The 24,974-nt window shown below is 54.3% G+C and overlaps 4 protein-coding genes across 4 annotated transcripts; all 4 read right to left on the reverse strand.

Moving 5' to 3' along the window:
• Positions 1-398: 398 nt before the first annotated feature.
• LOC140258382 (protocadherin gamma-A5-like) lies at positions 399-4,581 on the reverse strand. The gene is made up of 2 exons (XM_072348591.1): positions 1,889-4,581; positions 399-443 (listed from the first exon to the last, which is right to left on the reverse strand). The coding sequence occupies exons 1-2, from the start codon at positions 4,358-4,360 to the stop codon at positions 399-401; spliced, it is 2,517 nt and encodes an 838-aa protein (XP_072204692.1). The 5' UTR covers positions 4,361-4,581.
• LOC140258383 (protocadherin gamma-A2-like) lies at positions 4,480-10,482 on the reverse strand. Its single transcript, XM_072348592.1, has 3 exons — positions 7,813-10,482; positions 6,992-6,996; positions 4,480-4,666 (listed from the first exon to the last, which is right to left on the reverse strand). The coding sequence occupies exons 1-3, from the start codon at positions 10,282-10,284 to the stop codon at positions 4,480-4,482; spliced, it is 2,664 nt and encodes an 887-aa protein (XP_072204693.1). The 5' UTR covers positions 10,285-10,482.
• Positions 10,290-19,130, reverse strand: LOC140258384 (protocadherin gamma-A5-like). Its single transcript, XM_072348593.1, has 3 exons — positions 16,309-19,130; positions 13,840-13,969; positions 10,290-10,471 (listed from the first exon to the last, which is right to left on the reverse strand). The coding sequence occupies exons 1-3, from the start codon at positions 18,778-18,780 to the stop codon at positions 10,290-10,292; spliced, it is 2,784 nt and encodes a 927-aa protein (XP_072204694.1). The 5' UTR covers positions 18,781-19,130.
• LOC140258385 (protocadherin gamma-A5-like) lies at positions 18,805-24,365 on the reverse strand. The gene is made up of 2 exons (XM_072348594.1): positions 21,700-24,365; positions 18,805-19,164 (listed from the first exon to the last, which is right to left on the reverse strand). The coding sequence occupies exons 1-2, from the start codon at positions 24,169-24,171 to the stop codon at positions 18,805-18,807; spliced, it is 2,832 nt and encodes a 943-aa protein (XP_072204695.1). The 5' UTR covers positions 24,172-24,365.
• Between the last annotated feature and the right edge of the window lie 609 nt (positions 24,366-24,974).

The following is a 24,974-nucleotide window of genomic DNA, read 5'->3' on the forward strand; positions in this document are numbered from 1 at the left end:
AAAGGAAGGATTTCCTGCAATGTAATAATCTCATTTCCAGTGGAAGAGCATCTTCTAGAACCAGAAAACAGAATCACTGAATCATGGGATATCCCAAACTGGGAGGGACTCACAAGGATCATCAATTCCAACTCCCACCCGCTCCAAGAAACTCCACAGTGGACACAGAACATTTTCACTCTCAGCAGGATCTTGGATAGTACCTCCCCTTCCCTCTTGTTTTCAAAACACACCTTAAGCTGGGAGAACTGGCATCTTATCTGCTGCACCCCAAACACAATTACTCACAGATTCCTTCAGTGTGCCACTCATCAATGTGATTCCTTAACTGTGGTGAGTTTAATCAAGGACTTCTGATGTCAATACTGGTGTTCTTCCAGATGAGAAAAGCAAAAGGGTCAAAAGCAGGCCAAGAGCCAGTTATCCTTAGGATTTATGTTTACCTTTATGAAGAGAATGTACAGGCAGAAAGACAGACATATTGTCTAAAAAACACGTATGTATAAGTAATACTGCTGACACATACCATTGACCAATGGGCAAAGCCATGCCTAACACACGTTGCTTCTGTTACCAGAAGAGGACTGCCACAGGATGTAATGTATAGCACAGTTATTAGTATACTTTGCATCCTACAAGAAACACCTTAGGACAGCTAGTAAAAATATTAGTACAAAACATGAAACATGACCATCCAGGAAGGAGAGGCCTGAACACATGAAAATTATAATAAAGGAAAAGTACATCACAGAGGAAACTAGAAATAGATAAATGAGGCTTCACACTGGGATTATATGCCATTCAAGCTATAAAGAATTGTTCCACATAGAATAGGGGGTGAAATCTTCAATTCCAGGGACAGACACTGTCCCTAATGACAGGAAAATAAGAACTGCAGTGCAAACAGCACAGAACTTTGCACCAGGTATAAAATCAAACTGTATTCTTCTCCAAACCATGCTAACCACGTACTTCGTGGACTCGACATCAGCCTCTCACTTCCTTTTTTCAACATATACAGACTTTCCTTCCATGATCAACAGTAGCAGCATTAGGCACTAACTTGATTTCATTCACTGATATTTTACAGATACCAAAGAATATTCATCCTACTGGCAACACTAAACATCTAAGGCAGGTACAGAAACAGCTCCACCATTGGACATCTACAAATAGTATTCCAGGCTATAAATGGCCATCAACTACACTGTGATTTGCTTTTAGAATGTGAAAAGAAGAAGGCAAAAATGTTGAATGTACCAAAGTGGTGAACAGCACTGACAGTGCAGAGACATCACTCTTGGATCTGCCCAAACATTATTAAACTAGACATTAAAGTGATAAAAGAGCAATGGAGATGCCATAGAAAGAGCAGGAAAATACACACCCAGATCTACTGTAATCAGGTTATCAGGACATTAATAAAAGACTGAGAAACATCAAGAAATGTTTCTCAACACAATCCATTCACACATGGAATCCCAAAGCTATTGGAAAAAACTACCAAATGAAAAGATGGTATTCGATTTTGATAACAGACAGATATTGCCAAATGAGGATTTGCTTGTTCCAATCATAAGACACATTGACCAAAAACACTGTCAGCATGTAGAATTCCAAATAACTAAAATTTAATCTAAAGGCAGAAAAATAAACCAACTTCTAGGCACATGGGGGATAAAAGGATCAAAACTCAGTGTAAACAAGGGACGTCAAGAGCCAGCAAGAGTAGAATTAAGTGAAATGAGGAAACAAAATATCAACAACCTTGCCACCAATAGAAGCATGGAGCAGGGAGAGAAAACACGATATAGGGGAATGTCAGATTCCAAAGGACAGGCAAAAGGAGAGGAAGAGACGCGGGAACGGCCGCGGTCGCAGCACTCACCGTGAGGGCGTCGGTCTCCGAGGCGCGGTGGGCGGCTGCGTCTTCCCCGCGCAGCGGAGCGGCCTCGTCGGGCGGCGGCCGGGCCGGGAGCGTGTCGCAGCAGCTGCCGCCCGCGCAGCGCAGCTGGCTCTTGCGCGAGTCGGCCGTGAGCGACACGTCGTGCGAGTAGGAGCGCAGGAAGGCGCGGACGCCGTCGATGCCCACGAAGTGCGAGGCCGGCACGCCGCGCAACACGCCGGCGGCCGAAGGCGGAGGCGGCAGCCGAGAGAGGCGCCAGCGGCGCAGGCGCAGCGCCAGCAGCAGCAGCAGGAAGGCGAGGAAGAGGCAGGACACGGCCGCCACGGCCAGCACCAGCCAGCGCGTCAGGCTGCCCGCGGGCTCGGCCGGCGCCGCCGCGCTGCCCAGCTCCGACAGCAGCTCGGCCACGCTCTCGGCCAGCACCACCGTCAGCGTGGCCGTGGCCGACAGCGCCGGCCGCCCGCGGTCCTTCACCACCACCACCAGGCTGTGGCGCGCCGCGTCGCGGGCCAGCGGCGAGCGAGCCGTGCGCACCTCGCCGCTGTGCAGCCCCACGCGGAACAGCCCCGGCTCCGTCGCCTTGGCCAGCTCGTACGACAGCCACGCGTTCTGCCCCGCGTCCGCGTCCACCGCCACCACCTTGGCCACCAGCGCGCCGGGCTCCGCCGAGCGCGGCGCCAGCTCCACGCCCGACCAGCCCCACGCGCCCGACTCCCACGAGCCCGAGCCCGAACTCGAAGCGGGCGGCGCCGCCGGCGGGTACAGCACCTGCGGCGCGTTGTCGTTCTCGTCCGCGATCAGCAGCCGCACCGACACGTTGCTGCTGAGCGGCGGCGCGCCGCCGTCCTCCGCCCGCACCCACAGCTCCACCTCGCGCACCTCCTCGTAGTCGAACGAGCGCAGCGCGTACAGCGCGCCCGTCTCCGCCTGCACCGACACGTAGGACGAGAGCGGCGCGCCCCGCAGCCGCCCCTCCCGCAGCCGGTAGCGCACGCGCGCGTTCTGCCCCCAGTCCGCGTCCCACGCGCGCACCGTCAGCACCAGCGCGCCCTCCGCGTTGTTCTCGGGCAGCCGGGCGCTGTAGCGCGCCTCCGCGAACACCGGCGCGTTGTCGTTCACGTCCAGCACCCGCAGCGCCAGCACCGCGCCGCTCCGCAGCGCCGGCGACCCGCCGTCCGCCGCCCGCACCGTCACGTTGTACTCCGACGCCCGCTCGCGGTCCAGCTCCCGCGCCGTCACCACGCTGTAGTAGTCGTCCAGCGCCCGCTCCAGACGGAACGGGACGCCCTCGCCCAGGCTGCACCGCACCTCCCCGTTGGCGCCCGAGTCGCGGTCCTGCACGTGCAGCAGGGCCACCACCGTCCCCGGCAAAGCGTCCTCCGAGATCTCGCTCAGCGACGACCGCACCGAAATCTCGGGCGCGTTGTCGTTCACGTCCGTCACCGAGATCGACACTTTCGTTGTGTCCGAGATGCCACCGCCATCCCGAGCCTGAACTCCGAGTTCATAGAAGTCTGCTTCCTCGAAGTCCAGGTTCTTCACCAGCCTGATCGCTCCTGTTTTCGGCTCGAGAAGGAATATGTTCGAAGCTCTATCGGAAATCTCTGGAAATGAATACTGTACCTCTCCGTTAATTCCATCGTCAGGGTCGGTGGCGGTGACGGTGAGCAACGTGGATCCTACAGGCACGTCCTCGGGCACTCGCACCGTGTACACCGCCTGGCTGAACGCGGGCGCGTTGTCGTTGGCGTCCAGCACAGACACGCGGATGCGCGCCGTGCCCGTCCGAGCCGGATCGCCGCCGTCGCTCGCCCTCAGCAGCAGCTCGTGAAACGCCGCCTCCTCCCGGTCCAGCGCCTTGGCCAGCACCAGCTCGGGACGCTTCTCGCCGTCGGCTCCTGTCTGCACGGACAGCGAGAAGTGCTCGTCGCCGCTCAGCGTGTAGCTCTGCAGGGAATTGGCACCGATGTCCGGATCATGAGCCTTAGGTAAGGGAAATCGCGCCCCCGTTGCTGTCATCTCACTAATTTTTTCCTCCAGTTCCTTCTTGGTAAATGTTGGAGGATTATCATTTATATCCATGATCTCAACTGTTATGGCATAAACCTTCATCTCGCCCTCCACGATCAGCTCACAGCGCAGCACGCATTTCTCCTGCAGCCGGCACAGCTGCTCCCTGTCTATCCTCTCGGCCGTCACCAGGTGGCCGCTGTTCGCATGCAGAGCGAAATACTGCGTCCTGCCTTGGGACACCACTCGGGCGCCGCGGTTGCCGAGCGCCGCCAGCTCCAGCGCCAGGTCCTTGGCCACGTCGCCCACGAACGAGCCCTTGGGCAGCTCCTCGGGCACCGAGTAGCGCAGCTGCCCCCACGCCGCCTCCCACGCCGCCACCAACACGCAGCACAGCAGCGCCCGCTGCCTCCGACCCCAGCGCCCTTCTCTGGCCGCGCACATCTCCCGCACGGCCCCGCCGGCACCTCACACTCGCCGCTTCCGCGCCGCTCTGCCTCTGCCTTCCTCCTCCACTTCTCTCTCGCCTTCTTCTCCGGCTGTATCTCCACGGCTGGTGCCGTTCAGTCCCGCCGCCTCTCCACCTCGCTGCAGCACCGCTCCGCACCGCGGGGCCGCTCAGAACCCGTCCGGACGCCGACACAGCGATCGAGAGAGCGAGCCGGGCCGCAGCGGGCGGGGCTGCCTGCAGCGCTCCGCTCCTTCCTCTCCTCCGTGGTGAACAGCGGCGCCCGCAGCCGCCGCCCGGCACTGCACGCACGGCTCCACCGAGGCAGAGGCAGCCGGGGGAATCATCGGTACATTAGCACCTCACGCTGCGGTCCCTCATCACTTCAGTAATATTCCTTGCATTTCATTACATCTTTTCGTTGTGTTGTCGATTGAGATGACATAGTATTTTTTTCAGACTGCTCATTAGGGACAGACGGCAGAGGAGTTCCTCTTCAGTCCGTTATTTCTTACTCAGTGCAAGGACAATCCTCCTGGTTTATTCCATCTCTCAACACTTCTGAATGTTAACCCGTTTCTGCAGAAGCTCTCTGTCCCAGATGCCCTGATTCTTCTTGCAGTCCTTCGTGAAGATAATATTCTGAAGTTTTCCACATGTCTTTAATAATCTGAGTTCTGCATACATTTGTGATCTCTGTTGTTTCCACATCAACTACCTTTAGAAAGCCAACACTCTTTTTCAGTCTCGTGCAGGAAAAGGATTTCATGTGCCGGGCACATACCAGAGTATAACAGAAAGTGGAGTTCCCAAACCAAACGATTCTTCCCATCAGCTCCCCTCAGTCCACCCCATACATTGTGGGATTGGCCACAAGCTCTCTATGTCAGGTTCTCACATGTTTCCAAGTAGCCAGCGTGCCACAGGTATATCAGAGATGATGGGCCTATTCAATGCCTGATGATCTTCTGTTGCCACTCCACTGAACAATGTGTAGAAAAGCATGGCTGTGTTCTCCAAATACATTTTCCTGCAATCCATTCTCTTGGCTCTACATGGCATTTCTGTATGTATGAGTAAAGAAACAAACTTCCAGCTCTCCCATCTAAGAGGTGCTGATGCAGTGTACAGTTGCATTGACACAACTCTGCTTTAAGAAGTCACCTCCCAGAGCACTTGGAAGTCACTGACAGTTCAAGCTGCATCTTCATTAGCTTTATGTAAGTAAATCTCTTTTTGGAGGGGACAAGACAATCATTAATTTCTTCAAGGTCATCATAGTCATGGAGATTGAAATCACTTCTTGGATCTGATATTTCTAACACATAGCAAGAATCCTTACTTTAAATTCTATCTCTAAATAATTCCGAATATTATCTCACATTTGCAGAAGCAGCATCTCCACCATGAACTCCACTGACTATGATCGCAATCATTCAGCTATTCATTTTTCCTCTGCTTTCCAGCACTGCACTATGAACTACTATGTAGTCTTCTGGACTACACAGTAGAGGGTTTCACCTCAAGAAAAATGGAATAAGGAAGCTTCACCTGAGCATTAGAAGTCACTATGGGTATGCACTCTATCACTCTTTATTAGCAGCTGTTCAGCAGAAGAAAAGTTATCATCACGGGATTACCATTAGCATGCAAGACACTGAAACCAGGATAAAATGGTGCATGAATACAGCAGGCATTGGCAACAGCTATGAAATCAGATCATTACCCAAAGAATATTGCTGCTGACCCACTTGCTTTCTGCATAGATATGAAACAGCCACCGTCCTTGCTCTGCATTCACAGCCTTTACTTGCCCCACGCACATATCCAGCTTCAAGTAATATGTCTGCTGTTGTCAAGAACATGGTTTTATGGAAACTTGGCTATATCCATCTAGTTGTCCTGACTGCTGTGAACATTCAAGTCATCTATGGAAACAGTTTCCACACTCTGACAGCTAATAAGAGGTCTTCCAGACTAATATGAATTCCCTTCCACACTGTAGTGCAGTTTAGGCCTTCACACAAAAATAAGAGGCAACACTGAGAAAAACAGAGAACTTAAGACTTACTGGCCTCTATCCAGATCTCATTTTCCTAACTCAGCAAATACTGTTCCACAGGAAGTTTAAGTGATGAACTCACAAAGTGGCTCTTATCAAACCAGTTACCTTCTAGCAAAGTCTGCTCCATTCCTGTGAGGTCAAAGTTCAAACACTCCTCTCTCCTCTACAAGCTCTTCACATCCAGCATCCCCAAGCCATTCCCAAATAACACTCTTATGACTCCCTTCAATATTTGTTAATACCAAACAGCTTCAAAGGACCAGTTGCCCAGCCTGTTTCTCTGTTACAAGTGCAAAGACCATCACAAGGGTGGATACAGGGACATTTCTTCCCTCAACGTATCATCATGGAGAGCTTAACAACAACGACAACAAAAGAAATACCATGGAAAATACAGAACAGAAAGACCTCACATTTGATCATCAGATCTCATTCTTCTGCCTCATCAAATATTGTGCAACATGAAATTCAAGTGATGATGACACAGTGGTGCTACTGTGATGGCACTTGCATCCTAGCACAGCTTGCTCCACCTTTGAGATGTCAGCCTTCATAGACTCACCTTTCCTACAGGAGCCCAGCACACATATCATCACTGGATAAATCTGAACTACAACTTTTAGAATTGTATTGAATATTGGTTAATAGAAAACAGGGACAAAAGAGCAGCTGCCCAGCCCTTTTCTCTGCCAGCTAAACAAAGACTTACCATACATGGATACAAAGTCACTTCTTCCCTCAACACATGCAGAGAACTGGGTAACATTTTAACAGTTACATCCAAGCAGTCACTCCTATAATTTCAAGACCCATCTCGAATCTCATTCCACACATCAAGCATTCCATCTCTACAGAGATGGCATAAATTCAAAGCAAATGTAAATGAAATCCACCTGTTACCTCAACTGAGAAAGGAAAACTGCTTGAATCAACACCACTGCAACAATAATATAACCACACGTTACTGTTAAGCAAAATGCATACATGGAAAAAATGACAAGTAGAAAACCAAAGACTAACACAGGTAAAGCATTCTATCTATTGAACTATATCAAGACACAACTACCAGCTATATCATCCTACAGCTGAGTCGGGTCATTTGCTGCTGTAATTGACAGACAAGAACTGCATGGAATGAGCTGGGAGGCAGTAGAAAACGTAAAATCAACTAAGGATTTGCAGTAAGAATATCACAATAGACCTTCGAGTGTCACCCCATTTGAAACACTACCCTGTAGAGAGAGAAACAACGCTCAGAAATAGCGAAAATCTGAGACAATGACAGAAGAGAGGAAAGGAGAAACCAGGTAAAGAGGCAACGCACCCAGCGAAAATCGAGAGGGGAAGGAAAGACTCGGAAACCGCCGCGGTCGCAGCACTCACCGTGAGGGCGTCGGTCTCCGAGGCGCGGTGGGCGGCTGCGTCTTCCCCGCGCAGCGGAGCGGCCTCGTCGGGCGGCGGCCGGGCCGGGAGCGTGTCGCAGCAGCTGCCGCCCGCGCAGCGCAGCTGGCTCTTGCGCGAGTCGGCCGTGAGCGACACGTCGTGCGAGTAGGAGCGCAGGAAGGCGCGGACGCCGTCGATGCCCACGAAGTGCGAGGCCGGCACGCCGCGCAACACGCCGGCGGCCGAAGGCGGAGGCGGCAGCCGAGAGAGGCGCCAGCGGCGCAGGCGCAGCGCCAGCAGCAGCAGCAGGAAGGCGAGGAAGAGGCAGGACACGGCCGCCACGGCCAGCACCAGCCAGCGCGTCAGGCTGCCCGCGGGCTCGGCCGGCGCCGCCGCGCTGCCCAGCTCCGACAGCAGCTCGGCCACGCTCTCGGCCAGCACCACCGTCAGCGTGGCCGTGGCCGACAGCGCCGGCCGCCCGCGGTCCTTCACCACCACCACCAGGCTGTGGCGCGCCGCGTCGCGGGCCAGCGGCGAGCGAGCCGTGCGCACCTCGCCGCTGTGCAGCCCCACGCGGAACAGCCCCGGCTCCGTCGCCTTGGCCAGCTCGTACGACAGCCACGCGTTCTGCCCCGCGTCCGCGTCCACCGCCACCACCTTGGCCACCAGCGCGCCGGGCTCCGCCGAGCGCGGCGCCAGCTCCACGCCCGACCAGCCCCACGCGCCCGACTCCCACGAGCCCGAGCCCGAACTCGAAGCGGGCGGCGCCGCCGGCGGGTACAGCACCTGCGGCGCGTTGTCGTTCTCGTCCGCGATCAGCAGCCGCACCGACACGTTGCTGCTGAGCGGCGGCGCGCCGCCGTCCTCCGCCCGCACCCACAGCTCCACCTCGCGCACCTCCTCGTAGTCGAACGAGCGCAGCGCGTACAGCGCGCCCGTCTCCGCCTGCACCGACACGTAGGACGAGAGCGGCGCGCCCCGCAGCCGCCCCTCCCGCAGCCGGTAGCGCACGCGCGCGTTCTGCCCCCAGTCCGCGTCCCACGCGCGCACCGTCAGCACCAGCGCGCCCTCCGCGTTGTTCTCGGGCAGCCGGGCGCTGTAGCGCGCCTCCGCGAACACCGGCGCGTTGTCGTTCACGTCCAGCACCCGCAGCGCCAGCACCGCGCCGCTCCGCAGCGCCGGCGACCCGCCGTCCGCCGCCCGCACCGTCACGTTGTACTCCGACGCCCGCTCGCGGTCCAGCTCCCGCGCCGTCACCACGCTGTAGTAGTCGTCCAGCGCCCGCTCCAGACGGAACGGGACGCCCTCGCCCAGGCTGCACCGCACCTCCCCGTTGGCGCCCGAGTCGCGGTCCTGCACGTGCAGCAGGGCCACCACCGTCCCCGGCAACGCGTCCTCCGAGATCTCGCTCAGCGACGACCGCACCGAAATCACAGGCGCGTTGTCGTTCACGTCCGTCACCGAGATCGACACCGTCGCCGTATCGAAAAGGCCACCGGCATCCTGTGCCTGCACGAGCATCTCGTATGAATCTCCTTCTTCGAAGTCCAGATTCCTCACCAACCTGATCGCTCCCGTACCAGGCTCAAGATGAAAAATCTCCGATGCACTATCTGTGGCTTTCTTTGTTGAATATCTTACTTCGCCATTAGTTCCGTCGTCAGGGTCGGTGGCGGTGACGCTGAGCAGCGTGGAGCCCACGGGCACGTCCTCGGGCACTCGCACCGTGTACACCGCCTGGCTGAACGCGGGCGCGTTGTCGTTGGCGTCCAGCACAACCACGCGGATACGCGCCGTGCCCGTCCGAGCCGGATCGCCGCCGTCGCTCGCCCTCAGCAGCAGCTCGTGAAACGCCGCCTCCTCCCGGTCCAGCGCCTTGGCCAGCACCAGCTCGGGATTCCTCTCGCCGTCCGCTCCTGCCTTCACGGAGAGCGAGAAGTGCTCGTCGCCGCTCAGCGCATACCTCTGCAGGGAATTTGCGCCTACATCCGGGTCGTGAGCCGTAGACAAAAGAAACCTTGATCCCACTACTGTCGTCTCGCTCATTCTGAGATTCATTTCTTCCTCTCCGAAGCTGGGTGCGTTGTCGTTAATGTCCGTGATTTCCACTTCGATTGCATAAACCTTCATCTCGCCCTCCACGATCAGCTCACAGCGCAGCACGCATTTCTCCTGCAGCCGGCACAGCTGCTCCCTGTCTATCCTCTCGGCCGTCACCAGGTGGCCGCTGTTCGCATGCAGAGCGAAATACTGCGTCCTGCCTTGGGACACCACTCGGGCGCCGCGGTTGCCGAGCGCCGCCAGCTCCAGCGCCAGGTCCTTGGCCACGTCGCCCACGAACGAGCCCTTGGGCAGCTCCTCGGGCACCGAGTAGCGCAGCTGCCCCCACGCCGCCTCCCACGCCGCCACCAACACGCAGCACAGCAGCGCCCGCTGCCTCCGGCCCCAGCGCCCTTCTCTGGCCGCGCACATCTCCCTCACGACCCCGCCGGCACCTCACACTCGCCGCTTCCGCGCCGCTCCAATTGCTGATTCTTCTCCCACTTCTCTCTCGCCTTCTTCTCCGGCTTCGTTTCTGTCTCCGTGACCGCTGCTGACCGCTCCCGCCGCCCCTCCGCCTCGCTGCAGCACCGCTCCGCACCGCGGATCCGCTCGTAGTCTGCACGGACACCGACACAGCGAGCGAGAAAGCCGGGCCGCAGCGGGCGGGGCTGCCTGCAGCGCTCCGCTCCTTCCTCTCCTCCGTGGTGAACAGCGGCGCCCGCAGCCGCCGGCCGGCACTGCACGCACGGCTCCACCGAGCTCCGCCTGTCAGGATTTTGCTAATATTCTTCTACATTCCCTTTCACCCGGTGTTTCTCGATTCCATCGAGACGATCTACTTGATCGTGCTTATTCTATACAGGCTGCAGAACTGCTATTCAGTCCGTTACTTCTCACCCAGAACAAGGAGAACCTTTGTTGTTTATTGCATCTCCTAACGCTTCTGAGGCATAACCCCTTTTCGCACAAGGACTGTCTCCCTTCCGATATCCAGAGATTCTTCTTGCAGTCACTCGTGCAGGTAATGTTCCAGAGTTTTCCAGACGTCATTAATAATCTGAGTGTTGCATGAAATTCATGATCTCTCTTGTTTCCATTTCAGTTGCCTTTACTAAACTGTCACACTTCCTCCATCTCTTGTTCTTTTAGCGTCAACAGCCTACAGTAACCTGCTCTCCTGTATGTATAGCACATCATAAAGGGTGTGTCCTTTGCACATTTTCTAGTGCATCATGCTGACATGTTTCCAATCCAGGTAGTTCTCTATTATTGTGTACCACATCCTCATGTAATTAGTATGCCACAGGTCTTTAAGATTTCATGGATGTATGCAATGTTTCACGACCTTTTGCTACCTCTTGATTGCAGCAGCAGGTAGAGGAGCATGGCTGTATTCCTTCCTGCAAAGAAGTAGCTCAGTCATTTCAAACATTTTCAATTCAAATTATGGAGAAGCAGCTCATCCTTGTACTGGGCACTGTTGCAGTGTGTAGTTTCATTGACACAATTTTGCCTTAAAATGAGCCAGTGAAAATTCAGGCCGCATCTTACCACATCATGATTTCACATCCAGTAGTGTTGGTTGAAGACTCATACAAACAAGACTGTCATTCTTGAATGCCATGACACTGAAAGAATGGGACCAAGTGATAGAGACACCAACCTTGGCACAATACTAACAATCAAATCTTGATACAGAGAAATACAATGCTGACCCATCAGTCCTCCTGATTCAAGGGAAAACTTGATGCTTTTGTACTGTCTGTGAACTTTATATCTATGTTGCAAGAAAAATCATCTCTAGCCTTTGGAAAAATAAGACATGCACAAGTGAGCACCTACACAGAAGTGACAGAGAAATAATTTCTGTCAGTCTTTGGACAGTTGACACCCATCAGATCCCTCTAGTGAGTTTAAAGATTGGAACAGTTGAAAATTCTGGCCTTGCTTTCAGTTCACTTCAATTTCTAACACGATACCTACACATACACTGGAAGAAAACACCATGGTACCTGGTGTGAAGGAAACCTTGTCCCATCAGAGACATGCATACAGGTGTGTATACAGGTGTAATACAATAGCACTATACAGGATCTAGTATGACCCTAGGACAGTGTTTTCCGGGAACATCCTCCCCCTTAACACTCTTCCAATCTTTTTTGCAGTCAGCATCACGGAAGTCAGTGCCTCCAGCTGCAGTCTCCTTCTTTCACTTCTCAGGCCTGCTCTACATATGTGGTTTTTGCCAAATACTTGATAATGGGGGAACCAACGCTGCCTCTAAGGACAAAGAAACTGGGATCATAGCAGAAATAGTTGCAGGCATTGGCATCAGATGTGAAAGGAAATCTAGACAAGAAGTTTGCTTTCAAGAGGCCATACAGAGCTTCCTTAACCCAACCATTTTCCAATCTCTAAGCCAAGCTGTTACACAGCACTCTGAAATCTCCGACTTTTATCAGCACCATTGGCAGTTTCCACTTTCCTACTGTTTAGGACAACAGAAAGAGCTCTTAGTTTACTGACACTGTTTGGAAAGTTAAATATATACAAGCTTTATCCTTGACCGCTTTACACAATGAAAGCATGGAAACGACCCCCTCATTTCCACAATTCTAATGCACCGTCTTTTAAGGTCTAAGTCTGCAACAGATATATTAACAATGAGAGCAATGAGTTACCAACACAGCTCTGTTGTTCCACACCAGCTCTGACTCTTCTGAAATACCAAGCTAGTGACTGATGTGAACAAGGCTCATGAACACAAAACACATTACTGTAAGTAAATAAAAAGCACAACACCATTTTTGCTACTTTTTTGAATTCAACATAAGTACATGGATATAAGGGCAGAAAATGCTACCATCAGTCAAGCAACACATAGAAGTATTCAGAGAGAACTGTGGTTGAGAAACTCCTCTAGAAGTGGTCATCCCTGTAGACACTCAAATTCAATCCATCTACATCTGGAAGCCAATCGGTTTTTAAGCTGCAAGTAGGGCCTCAAATTGTTCCCTTGAACTGCACAGTAATGATTTCATTTTAGAAAAAAATCACCACTTCTCAGAAAGATTCCAACTCTTTTACTCATCTCCGATAATATGGAACTTTAAATGAAAAAGGTAATAAAGGAACTTTTTCAAATTATTTCAGGAAACCATAGAAGCATAAAATCAGAATTGTTCAGGTTCCAAAAGACCTTTGAGACTGTCAAGTCCATCATTAATGTAACCATATTACTCTAACAATGCAAACCATGACGGATTCCATCTCAGTTTTGACACACATAACATTCTGTAATCATGTGTTTGCTGAGACTTGCTCAAGGAAGGTCAGGGGTTTCTGCAATACAACCTTATCATTTCCAGATGCATATTCTCTGTCCAGCAAATGGGAAACGTGGAATATAGCAACCCTGAGAATAAGGCCTATAAATAGAATTACAGCTATGAAGAAACTCTACATCACAATGTCACATCTAGACACATTAGAGGTTTCATACAATATTCGTAAGCCATTAGAGATATGCACTATCATTCTACATACAGACACAAATTTTGCCATCAGAGGATTGCTAATACTGTACCAAAATAAATAAATAAATAAAAATGATGCATATATATTACAGATCTTAACACCATGAAATCAAACCATTGTCCACACAGTCACTTCTGACCAACCTGTTCACATTCAAATGCAGCCACCCACCATCCTTGCTCTGCATTCACAACCTTTTCTTGCATTATGTATACATTCATCATGATGCCATATGTCAGCTTCTATCAAGAGCACTTCATTCAGAGATAGTGTAAGGAAACAAAGTGTATTCAAGTCCTTTACATGACTGCTGTAAACATTCAAGTCATGTCATCCAGTCTATTAAGACCACTCATCCACACTGCAGACTAGTTTAACCTTTGACAACAAACAAGGCAAAGCTGACAAATGATGAATCCACAGAGTGGCTCTTATCATACCAATTACCTTCCTGTAAAGTCCATTCCATTCCTGTGAAGTCAGTGTTCAAGCAATACACTTTCTTCCACAGGCTCTTCACATACAGCTTCCCCAAGCCATTCCCAAATAATTCTCCTATGATTGTTTTCAATATTTGCTGACAACAAACAGATTCAAACAACCAGTAGTAGCCTGTTTATCTACTACATGTACAAAGATCATGTCAGGGGTGTGGATAGAAACATGTTTTTCCCTCAACATATCATCATGCAGAGAGGTTGTGAAGGGCTGAAATGGGAAGCAGAAATTATATATGGGGTCATTAGCCTTATGTTTCAAGACCATCACACCCAACACACCCAGCACGTGTGCTGTTGGGAAGTTATCCAACCCTAAACAATGCAATGTCCAAGGTGGCAGTCAAAGCAAACTCGTGGTGGGAAGCACACAGAAATAAACAAACCGTAAGCTGAAGCCTTTTCTCTTGGGCCTATTTTGGAAGTTAGTTCCTCTGAGAAACTGTATGATATCCTGTTAAATCTTATGCTTCTTTTTTCCTCACACAGAAGATATAATCTTGAGATGATTAATACCTTCTCAAAGGAAGGATTTCCTGCAATGTAACAATCTCATTTCCAGTGGAAGAGCATCTTCTAGAACCAGAAAACAGAATCACTGAATCATGGGATATCCCAAACTGGGAGGGACTCACAAGGATCATCGATTCCAACTCCCACCCGCTCCAAGAAACTCCACAGTGGACACAGAACATTTTCACTCTCAGCAGGTTCTTGGATAGTACCTCCCCTTCCCTCTTGTTTTCAAAACACACCTTAAGCTGGGAGAACTGGCATCTTATCTGCTGCCCCCCAAACACAATTACTCACAGATTCCTTCAATGTGCCACTCATCAATGTGATTCCTTAACTGTGGTGAGTTTAATCAAGGACTTCTGATGTCAATACTGGCGTTCTTCCAGATAAGAAAAGCAGAAGGGTCAAAAGCAGGCCAAGAGCCAGTTATCCTTAGGATTTATGTTTGCCTTTATGAAGAGAATGTACAAGCAGGAAGACAGATATATTGTCTAAAAAACACGTATGTATAAGTAATACTGCTGACACATACCATTGACCAATGGGCAAAGCCATGTCTAACACACATTGCTTCTGTTACCAGAAGAGGACTGCCACAGGATGTAATGTATAGCACAGTTATTAGTATACCTTGTTTCCTACAAGAAACACCTTAGGACAGCTAGTAAAAATATTAGTACAAAACATGAAACATGACCATCCAGGAAGGAGAGGCCTGAACACATGAAAATCATAATGAAGGAAAAGTACATCACAGAGACACAGGAAACTAGAAATAGATAAATGAGGCTTCACACTGGGATTATAAGCCATTCTAGCTCTAAAGAATTGTTCCACATAGAATAGGGGTGAAATCTTCAATTCCAGGGACAGACACTGTCCCTAATGACAGGAAAATAAGAACTGCAGTGCAAACAGCTCAGAACTTTGCACCAGGTATAAAATCAAACTGTATTCTTCTCCAAACCATGCTAACCACGTACTTCATGGACTCGACATCAGCCTCTCACTTCCTTTTTTCAACATATACAGACTTTCCTTCCACGATCAACAATAGCAGCATTAGGCACTAACTTGATTTCACTCACTGATATTTTACAGAAACCAAAGAATATTCTTCCTACTGGCAACACTAAACATCTAAGGCAGGTATGGATACAGCTCCACCATTGGACATCTACAAATAGTATTCCAGGCTATAAAGAGCCATCAACTACACTGTGATTTGCTTTTAGAATGTGAAAAGAAGAAGGCAAAAATGTTGAATGTACCAAAGAGGTGAACAGCACTGACAGTGCAGAGACATCACTCTTGGATCTGCCCAAATATTATGAAACTAGACATTAAAGTGATAAAAGAGTAATGGAGATGCCATAGAAAGAGCAGGAAAATACACACCCAGATCTACTGTAATCAGGTCATCAGGACATTAATAAAAGCCTGAGAAACATCAAGAAATGCTTCTCAACACAATCCATTCACACACGGAATCCCAAAGCTATTGGAAAAAACTACCAAATGAAAAGATGGTATTCGATTTAAATAACAGACAAACAGATATTGCCAAATGAGGATTTGCTTGTTCCAGTCATAAGACACATTGACCAAAAACACTGTCAGCATGTAGAATTCCAAATAACTAAAATTTAATCTAAAGGCAGAAAAATAAACCAACTTCTAGGCACACTGGGGATGTAAGGATCAAAACTCAGTGTAAACGAGGGACGTCAAGAGCCAGCAAGAGTAGAATTAAGTGAAATGAGGAAACAAAATATCAACAACCTTGCCACCAATAGAAGCATGGAGCAGGGAGAGAAAACACGATATAGGGGAATGTCAGATTCCAAAGGACAGGCAAAAGGAGAGGAAGAGACGCGGGAACCTCCACGATCGCAGCACTCACCGTGAGGGCGTCGGTCTCCGAGGCGCGGTGGGCGGCTGCGTCTTCCCCGCGCAGCGGAGCGGCCTCGTCGGGCGGCGGCCGGGCCGGGAGCGTGTCGCAGCAGCTGCCGCCCGCGCAGCGCAGCTGGCTCTTGCGCGAGTCGGCCGTGAGCGACACGTCGTGCGAGTAGGAGCGCAGGAAGGCGCGGACGCCGTCGATGCCCACGAAGTGCGAGGCCGGCACGCCGCGCAACACGCCGGCGGCCGAAGGCGGAGGCGGCAGCCGAGAGAGGCGCCAGCGGCGCAGGCGCAGCGCCAGCAGCAGCAGCAGGAAGGCGAGGAAGAGGCAGGACACGGCCGCCACGGCCAGCACCAGCCAGCGCGTCAGGCTGCCCGCGGGCTCGGCCGGCGCCGCCGCGCTGCCCAGCTCCGACAGCAGCTCGGCCACGCTCTCGGCCAGCACCACCGTCAGCGTGGCCGTGGCCGACAGCGCCGGCCGCCCGCGGTCCTTCACCACCACCACCAGGCTGTGGCGCGCCGCGTCGCGGGCCAGCGGCGAGCGAGCCGTGCGCACCTCGCCGCTGTGCAGCCCCACGCGGAACAGCCCCGGCTCCGTCGCCTTGGCCAGCTCGTACGACAGCCACGCGTTCTGCCCCGCGTCCGCGTCCACCGCCACCACCTTGGCCACCAGCGCGCCGGGCTCCGCCGAGCGCGGCGCCAGCTCCACGCCCGACCAGCCCCACGCGCCCGACTCCCACGAGCCCGAGCCCGAACTCGAAGCGGGCGGCGCCGCCGGCGGGTACAGCACCTGCGGCGCGTTGTCGTTCTCGTCCGCGATCAGCAGCCGCACCGACACGTTGCTGCTGAGCGGCGGCGCGCCGCCGTCCTCCGCCCGCACCCACAGCTCCACCTCGCGCACCTCCTCGTAGTCGAACGAGCGCAGCGCGTACAGCGCGCCCGTCTCCGCCTGCACCGACACGTAGGACGAGAGCGGCGCGCCCCGCAGCCGCCCCTCCCGCAGCCGGTAGCGCACGCGCGCGTTCTGCCCCCAGTCCGCGTCCCACGCGCGCACCGTCAGCACCAGCGCGCCCTCCGCGTTGTTCTCGGGCAGCCGGGCGCTGTAGCGCGCCTCCGCGAACACCGGCGCGTTGTCGTTCACGTCCAGCACCCGCAGCGCCAGCACCGCGCCGCTCCGCAGCGCCGGCGACCCGCCGTCCGCCGCCCGCACCGTCACGTTGTACTCCGACGCCCGCTCGCGGTCCAGCTCCCGCGCCGTCACCACGCTGTAGTAGTCGTCCAGCGCCCGCTCCAGACGGAACGGGACGCCCTCGCCCAGGCTGCACCGCACCTCCCCGTTGGCGCCCGAGTCGCGGTCCTGCACGTGCAGCAGGGCCACCACCGTCCCCGGCAACGCGTCCTCCGAGATCTCGCTCAGCGACGACCGCACCGAAATCTCGGGCGCGTTGTCGTTCACGTCCGTCACCGAGATCGACACCTTCGCCGTGTCGAAAAGTTCACCTCCGTCCCGTGCTTGTACTTCGAATTCGTAGGAATCTTCCTCCTCGAAGTCCAGGTTCTTTACCACCTTAATTGCTCCAGTTTCTGCCACCAATTGAAAGTATTCAGATGCCATTTCTACTGCGACCTTCATTGAATACTTGACGTCTCCGTTGGTTCCGTCGTCAGGGTCGGTGGCGGTGACGCTGAGCAGCGTGGAGCCCACGGGCACGTCCTCGGGCACTCGCACCGTATACACCGCCTGGCTGAAGGCGGGCGCGTTGTCGTTGGCGTCCAGCACAGACACGCGGATACGCGCCGTGCCCGTCCGCGCCGGATCGCCGCCGTCGCTCGCCCTCAGCAGCAGCTCGTGAAACGCCGCCTCCTCCCGGTCCAGCGCCTTGGCCAGCACCAGCTCGGGACGCTTCTCGCCGTCGGCTCCTGTCTGCACGGACAGCGAGAAGTGCTCGTCGCCGCTCAGCGCGTAGCTCTGGAGGGAATTCACACCCATGTCCGGGTCGTGGGCTTTACTCAGAGGAAATCGAGTCCCCGGGGCTGTCATCTCATTCATTTTCTCCTCCATCTCCAACTCCTTAAATGTTGGTGCGTTGTCGTTAATGTCCGTGATTTCCACTTCGATGGCATAAACCTTCATCTCGCCTTCCACGATCAGCTCACAGCGCAGCACGCATTTCTCCTGCAGCCGGCACAGCTGCTCCCTGTCTATTCTCTCGGCCGTCACCAGGTGGCCGCTGTTCGCATGCAGAGCGAAATACTGCGTCCTGCCTTGGGACACCACTCGGGCGCCACGGTTGCCGAGCGCCGCCAGCTCCAGCGCCAGGTCCTTGGCCACGTCGCCCACGAACGAGCCCTTGGGCAGCTCCTCGGGCACCGAGTAGCGCAGCTGCCCCCACGCCGCCTCCCACGCCGCCACCAACACGCAGCACAGCAGCGCCCGCTGCCTCCGGCCCCAGCGCCCTTCTCTGGCCGCGCACATCTCCCGCACGGCCCCGCCGGCACCTCACACTCGCCGCTTCCGCGCCGCTCCGCCTCCGACTTCTTCCTCCACTTGTGTCTCGTCTTCTTCTCCGGCTCCGTTTTCGCGGCCGCTGCTGACCTCCGCCTCCGTTCCCTCCGCCTCTCTGCAGCACCTCTTCGCAAAGCGGGGCCGCTCACAGCCCACACGGACGCCGACACAGCGATCGAGAGAGCGAGCCGGGCCGCAGCGGGCGGGGCTGCCTGCAGCGCTCCGCTCCTTCCTCTCCTCCGTGGTGAACAGCGGCGCCCGCAGCCTCCGCCCGGCACTGCACGCACGGCTCCACCGAGCGCCGCTGCTGCCTTTGCCGATGTTACGGCTGAGACCGCACAACCACCGCACTCTCTGCAATTAGGTAATATTGTCAGCATTTCGACTCCTGCAGTCATTCTCTTCTTGTAGGTGATCACGTTTTCCTTTCTGTTCTTTACGGTGTTCACGATGTGAGGGAGATAGCACAGGGCTCCTCTGGCCGTTTTATTCCGGTGTGTTGGATGTGTTGTCCTCTTGCATTTCTTCTCATAAGTCTTATCTCATTATTGCATAAGGACCCTCCCCACCATCACTGCAGTGTTTAGTCCTGCAGTCTTTCCTGAAGTACTTTTTCCTCTGTATTCTCTGTTCAGTATTCAAAATTCTACATACTCGAATATCTTGATCTTTTTGTTTCAGTGTTGATATCTATCGTGATGGTGCTTCCTGGGATCCATCCTATTTGGATTACAGAATCTCGTCTACATCCCCGGCTACCGCAAGAAGACAAGATCCCAAACAGATCATTGCTCTCTACCAAGTAGCTCCGATTAACCAGCAGCTCCCCTCAGCACTGAGCTGGCCGTGCAGAGTAATGAAGATGATGGTATTTCTCTGCATTTATTTTCCTTAAGTCCTCCTCCTCTTGGACTGTTAAAGTTCGTGCTTTCTGTTCTTCAGAGCAGTCATAACCAGAGACAAGACTCCTACATGTGTGCTATTCCCAGTGCAAACATGAATTGGCAATGGTGTCCTATGTCAAGCATAATCCTCTATAATTCCACCTGTAACTATGTACTGCAGAAGCACAATCTGTGTTGTGTTGATCACAGTTTGTCTTGAGTGAGGGTTTCCCTGCCTTTTGAAGGCACTCCCGATGCTGTAACTTCATGTTGTTCTTTTGGTATCGACATTCTACAGAAAACCACTCCTGTCTCCTTCCCACTTGGCAAATGGAACTTCCCACTCACACTGCAGGGAGCCAAGTTCCAAAATCATACCACTGCCCAACCAAAGGCACCTTAACACGACATCTACATATTGTCTAAACAGGGTTTTCATCTCCATATCCCACAATCAAAGATATTATCAGCACCATGGCTAAAAATGTAACGACGCTGCGGGCCTTGGCACCAAGTTGGAAATCAATCCAGTGTCCTCACAATAGCACTGCCGACCCACCTGCCTTCCACATTCAAATCCAGCCACTCACCACCCTTGTTCTGCACTCACAATCTTTAGATGCTCTGTCAAACACATCCAAATTTTACCCATATGTCAGCCACTGCTGAGAGCATTTCACACTACAAGGAATCTTAGGTATATTCAAGTCCTCCTCCCCCCAGGCCCGGCTTGATCTTGACAACAAACAAGGCAAAGTAGTGAAAAGTACAGAAGGGAAGAACATTGCTATCCATCATCAGACACCACTCTTCCACCACACCAAATATTACTCAACATGAATTTCATATGATGAACCCATAAGAGGGATGCTGTCATTGCATTTGTGTGCTAGTGAATCATGTGGCACAAACAGACCCCTGTGGACAAAACCAAGGAAGAACAGACAAGCAGCAAACAAATACATCCATTAATTAAAAATCCCAAACAAGGTAGGAGCAGAAAGAACAAGAGCACCTATTATCTGTATAGGTACAATAAAAGCAAGCTGAAATCTTTCATATCTGCCCTGACTCTACACAGATGTCATTCATTCAACTGGGTGATCGGTGGGAAATAAGAAAGCTGATAACTGACAGGAATGTTGCTAACAAAAACCCTACTGTTACCTCAAATGGGAAAGGAAAGGTGGCTTCTACCAACATGCACTGTATTGATGCCATAAGTACAGCCTCCTGTTGCTCAGATTTCACACTCACACAAAATGACAACCAGCTAACCAGAAGTGAGACCCACAACAAGCAATTAATTCCCTGAAAGAACAATTATATTATTCCTTATTCCCATCCAAAGAGTGAGTCAAAACACTTGCAACTATGTGCAGGAGCAGAGAAGGATAAGGAGTGAGAGATAAAAGGGGAAAGGATACGCAAAGTAATGTGAACAAGAACAAACAGAAAAGACAACGTAACAACTGATAAACTCAGTATTCACACTTGTCTACTACAACAAAACCACTCTCCAACAGATCAACAACCAGATGTCACTCTTGTTTCCGTAGAAAGTCTGAATAGCAAAAGCTTGAAGTTTGGATCCTAAAGCAAGGCTGCAGCTGCCAGAGCACCTTGGAGTGCCACCCGATTTGAAACACTACCCGGTAGAGAAAGAAACAACACTCAGAAATAGCAATATCCTAAGCGACTGAGTGAGAGGCTAGAGGAGAGAGGCTCGAGCAATCCAAGTCCTACTCCTGACAGCTGGAAACATTAGAGCAAAGACTGAAATGACAACAACATAACATTTCACGACACGAATATCTCCACATCCCGATTGAAAAACTGCCCGGCAGAGAGCACAACACTGAATAGGGGCGTGAAAATCAAACATCTAAGTGAATGAGGACAGAAGAGAGGAAAGGAAAATACGGTATTAGGGAGAGTCAAGGCCGAGAGAGAGAGGCGAGCGGGGAGAGAGGGAGTCAGGAGCAGCCGCGGTCGCAGCACTCACCGTGAGGGCGTCGGTCTCCGAGGCGCGGTGGGCGGCTGCGTCTTCCCCGCGCAGCGGAGCGGCCTCGTCGGGCGGCGGCCGGGCCGGGAGCGTGTCGCAGCAGCTGCCGCCCGCGCAGCGCAGCTGGCTCTTGCGCGAGTCGGCCGTGAGCGACACGTCGTGCGAGTAGGAGCGCAGGAAGGCGCGGACGCCGTCGATGCCCACGAAGTGCGAGGCCGGCACGCCGCGCAACACGCCGGCGGCCGAAGGCGGAGGCGGCAGCCGAGAGAGGCGCCAGCGGCGCAGGCGCAGCGCCAGCAGCAGCAGCAGGAAGGCGAGGAAGAGGCAGGACACGGCCGCCACGGCCAGCACCAGCCAGCGCGTCAGGCTGCCCGCGGGCTCGGCCGGCGCCGCCGCGCTGCCCAGCTCCGACAGCAGCTCGGCCACGCTCTCGGCCAGCACCACCGTCAGCGTGGCCGTGGCCGACAGCGCCGGCCGCCCGCGGTCCTTCACCACCACCACCAGGCTGTGGCGCGCCGCGTCGCGGGCCAGCGGCGAGCGAGCCGTGCGCACCTCGCCGCTGTGCAGCCCCACGCGGAACAGCCCCGGCTCCGTCGCCTTGGCCAGCTCGTACGACAGCCACGCGTTCTGCCCCGCGTCCGCGTCCACCGCCACCACCTTGGCCACCAGCGCGCCGGGCTCCGCCGAGCGCGGCGCCAGCTCCACGCCCGACCAGCCCCACGCGCCCGACTCCCACGAGCCCGAGCCCGAACTCGAAGCGGGCGGCGCCGCCGGCGGGTACAGCACCTGCGGCGCGTTGTCGTTCTCGTCCGCGATCAGCAGCCGCACCGACACGTTGCTGCTGAGCGGCGGCGCGCCGCCGTCCTCCGCCCGCACCCACAGCTCCACCTCGCGCACCTCCTCGTAGTCGAACGAGCGCAGCGCGTACAGCGCGCCCGTCTCCGCCTGCACCGACACGTAGGACGAGAGCGGCGCGCCCCGCAGCCGCCCCTCCCGCAGCCGGTAGCGCACGCGCGCGTTCTGCCCCCAGTCCGCGTCCCACGCGCGCACCGTCAGCACCAGCGCGCCCTCCGCGTTGTTCTCGGGCAGCCGGGCGCTGTAGCGCGCCTCCGCGAACACCGGCGCGTTGTCGTTCACGTCCAGCACCCGCAGCGCCAGCACCGCGCCGCTCCGCAGCGCCGGCGACCCGCCGTCCGCCGCCCGCACCGTCACGTTGTACTCCGACGCCCGCTCGCGGTCCAGCTCCCGCGCCGTCACCACGCTGTAGTAGTCGTCCAGCGCCCGCTCCAGACGGAACGGGACGCCCTCGCCCAGGCTGCACCGCACCTCCCCGTTGGCGCCCGAGTCGCGGTCCTGCACGTGCAGCAGGGCCACCACCGTCCCCGGCAACGCGTCCTCCGAGATCTCGCTCAGCGACGACCGCACCGAAATCTCGGGCGCGTTGTCGTTCACGTCCGTCACCGAGATCGACACCTTCGCTGTGTCCGATAGGGCACCTCCGTCCCTTGCCCTCACTTTGAGTTCGTAGAAGTCAGCTTCCTCGAAGTCCAGATTCCTCAACAGCCTGATCGCTCCAGATTCGGGCTCAAGATGGAATACTTTTGAAGCTTTGTCGGAAATCTCTGGAAATGAATACTGTACCTCTCCGTTGGTCCCGTCGTCGGGGTCGGTGGCGGTGACGGTGAGCAGCGTGGAGCCCACGGGCACGTCCTCGGGCACTCGCACCGTGTACACCGCCTGGCTGAACGCGGGCGCGTTGTCGTTGGCGTCCAGCACAGCCACGCGGATACGCGCCGTGCCCGTCCGCGCCGGATCGCCGCCGTCGCTCGCCCTCAGCAGCAGCTCGTGAAACGCCGCCTCCTCCCGGTCCAACGCCTTGGCCAGCACCAGCTCGGGACGCTTCTCGCCGTCGGCTCCTGTCTGCACGGACAGCGAGAAGTGCTCATCACTATTCAGCGAGTAGCTCTGTAGGGAATTCTTGCCCACGTCCGGATCGTGAGCCTCGGGCAGAGGAAATCGTGTTCCTGGGGCGGTCATTTCATTTATTTTCTCTTCCGTCTCTAATTTCTTAAAGCTGGGAGCGTTGTCATTTATATCTATGATCTCAACTGTTATGGCATAAACCTTCATCTCGCCTTCCACGATCAGCTCACAGCGCAGCAAGCATTGTGGCTCTTTCTCGCACAGCTGCTCCCTGTCTATCCTCTCGGCCGTCACCAGGTGGCCGCTGTTCGCATGCAGAGCGAAATACTGCGTCCTGCCTTGGGACACCACTCGGGCACCACGGTTGCCGAGCGCCGCCAGCTCCAGCGCCAGGTCCTTGGCCACGTCGCCCACGAACGAGCCCTTGGGCAGCTCCTCGGGCACCGAGTAGCGCAGCTGCCCCCACGCCGCCTCCCACGCCGCCACCAACACGCAGCACAGCAGCGCCCGCTGCCTCCGGCCCCAGCGCCCTTCTCTGGCCGCGCACATCTCCCGCACGGCCCCGCCGGCACCTCACACTCGCCGCTTCCGCGCCGCTCCAATTGCTGTTTCCTCTTCCACTTCTCTCTCGCCTTCTTATCCGGCTTTGCTTCTGTCTCCGTGACCGCTGCTGACCTCTCCCGCCGCCCCTCCGCCTCTCTGCAGCACCCCTTTGCAAAGCGGGGCGCTCGCAGCCCACACAGACGCCGACACAGCGAGCGAGAAAGCCGGGCCGCAGCGGGCGGGGCTGCCTGCAGCGCTCCGCTCCTTCCTCTCCTCCGTGGTGAACAGCGGCGCCCGCAGCCGCCGCCCGGCACTGCACGCACGGCTCCACCGAGCTCCGCCTGTCAGGATTTTGTTAATGTTCTTCCACATTCCCTTTCACCCGGTGTTTTTCGATTCCATCGAGACGATCTACTTGATCGTGATTATTCTATACAGGCTGCAGAACTGCTGTTCAGTCCGTTACTTCTCACCCAGAACAAGGAGAACCTTTGTTGTTTATTGCATCTCCTAACGCTTCTGAGGCATAACCCCTTTTCGCACAAGGACTGTCTCCCTTCCGATATCCAGAGATTCTTCTTGCAGTCACTCGTGCAGGTAATGTTCCAGAGTTTTCCAGACGTCATTAATAATCTGAGTGTTGCATGAAATTCATGATCTCTCTTGTTTCCATTTCAGTTGCCTTTACTAAACTGTCACACTTCCTCCATCTCTTGTTCTTTTAGTGTCAACAGCCTACAGTAACCTGCTCTCCTGTATATGTAACACATCATAAAGGGCGTGTCCTTTGCACATTTTCTAGTGCATCA

This window comes from Excalfactoria chinensis, chromosome 13 (genome assembly GCF_039878825.1).
Source record: "Excalfactoria chinensis isolate bCotChi1 chromosome 13, bCotChi1.hap2, whole genome shotgun sequence".
In the NCBI taxonomy this organism is placed as follows: Eukaryota; Metazoa; Chordata; class Aves; order Galliformes; family Phasianidae; genus Excalfactoria; species Excalfactoria chinensis.